Source organism: Calidris pugnax, unplaced genomic scaffold (assembly GCF_001431845.1).
Source record: "Calidris pugnax isolate Ruff unplaced genomic scaffold, ASM143184v1 scaffold56, whole genome shotgun sequence".
In the NCBI taxonomy this organism is placed as follows: domain Eukaryota; kingdom Metazoa; phylum Chordata; class Aves; order Charadriiformes; family Scolopacidae; genus Calidris; species Calidris pugnax.
This window is the reverse complement of record NW_015090839.1, coordinates 13,092,225-13,093,992: the sequence shown is the minus strand read 5'-3', so window position 1 is coordinate 13,093,992 and position 1,768 is coordinate 13,092,225. Positions and strand designations below refer to the sequence as shown.

The 1,768-nt window shown below is 53.7% G+C and overlaps 1 protein-coding gene across 2 annotated transcripts in view; it reads left to right on the top strand.

Moving 5' to 3' along the window:
- The window catches only part of MEIS2 (Meis homeobox 2), a 171,664-nt gene that overhangs the window by 1,613 nt on the left and 168,283 nt on the right, over positions 1-1,768 (top strand). For both annotated transcript variants that reach the window (XM_014941903.1, XM_014941902.1), the window contains exon 3: positions 1,435-1,581. In XM_014941903.1, coding sequence (XP_014797389.1) covers positions 1,435-1,581 — 147 coding nt within the window. The remainder of the gene's footprint in view (positions 1-1,434; positions 1,582-1,768) is intronic.

The following is a 1,768-nucleotide window of genomic DNA, read 5'->3' as shown; positions in this document are numbered from 1 at the left end:
GGAGCCCCCAGCCGCCCGCCCCGGAGGGGGACCCGCCGGTGGCATTGCCACTGCTGGCGATTTCGGGGCCAGTGCCATCCCAGCCGGACTCTGCGCGGAGGTGCCAGCACCCAGGGAAGCGGGTCCTGGAAAAACAGACCTCTCGGGGAGAGAGACTGAGCTGGGGGGAGGTGGTGTTGCCTTGTCTTTCTTTTTTTCTTTTTTCTTTTTTTCCCCCCCTTTGCCTTGGATTTTTTTTTTTTTTTGGTGTTGTTTTTATTTTTTTTCCCCTTCTCGGAAAGGCCCCAGTTAGGAGTTCAGATAGGAGAGGTGGATCTCATTGCTCCGGATTTTAGTTGGAGAAGTGTTGTTATGGTGTTGTCCTTCGTGCCATAATAACACTCTTCCAACACTGTAAATAAAGAGCTATTCACACCGCGGAAGGTAGTAAGAATAAAAGGGATTCGCTTCTCGCAAGCAGCTCTTCCCTGAGACGGAAGAAATAAATACGTTGGGGTAAATGAGCTGAGTTTTGTATTTAAGAGAGAAAGAACATGAGCAAAAAGAAACGCGTACCCAGCAAAACTCAAGCCTGTGCCAGGGCATTGCTTGAGGGGAATGACACCGATTCCCTTCAGTGCCTTTTAGAAAAAATACTAAATGATCCTAAAAGGAGAGATAGTAACATCTATGACAGAGTGTGGGGCCTTGATCAGGCACCAAAGGGGAAGAGAGGCAAACGCATGCTTTCTACTTAGCACGCAGATAAAATATTATTATTTTTTTTTCTGACTACACCAACTATGGGAAAATATTTCGCGAAGTGCTCCCTCCCTCCGCCCCCTCCCCAGCTCACTTATCTGGACAGCTGGTATTTTACTTGGGTGTGCTTCCTAAGCCAGGAAACTTCACCACATTTTTGTTAGCAGGCCCCTTGAAAAAAATAAAATTACGTATTAAGTAGTTTGCAGTTTGCCTAGCCGTGCTTCTCATTTTAGGTCATAGCTGGAGGGTAGGGATGGGATCTTCCAGGTTTGGCGTTATTTTAAGCTGTGGCGAAAAGTGTAAGATTCCCAGCTGAGCTGGTGCCTGCGTGAGCGTGTTTGTCGCCTTGTGCGCTCGGAGGAGAGGTCACTTTTGTCCTCTGCTCGTGGGGGCTGCGCGGGGGATGCGGCTCGGGCGCTGCGATTTCAAAAGGGGGGGGGGGAAAGAAAAAAAAGTGCCCACAAACCCCACCACTGAAACCAGCGGGTTTGTTTCAAAATATTGTTCACCCCTGCTCTGCCCCAAGCGATACTGCGAGGCGTGTCCGTGTATCCGTGGCTGTGTGTCCGTGCATTTGGGGGAAAAAAAAAAAAAAAAGAAAAAAAAAGAAAGAAATACTTGTTGATTAGAGCTCTTCTTTCCCCCTCTCCCCCACCCCCTCCCCTCTCTTTGTGTGCCACTGCCCGGTAGGCACCCGTTGTTCCCCCTCTTAGCTCTGGTCTTTGAGAAGTGCGAGCTGGCGACCTGCACGCCCCGGGAGCCCGGCGTGGCCGGCGGGGACGTCTGCTCCTCCGACTCCTTCAACGAGGACATCGCCGTCTTCGCCAAACAGGTCCGGCACCTCTCTCCCTCCTCCCCGGGCCCTTCACAGCCCTCCCGCCACCTCCTCGGCCCGCACGGCCGGGCGCTGGCAGGGGGCACCCCCCAAACACACACACACACACACCCCCGCACCCCCTCGGCGGGGGGCAGCGGCGGGGGTGCGGGCCGTCGGCCCGGCCGGCCCTGACCCTCCTGTGCCGGG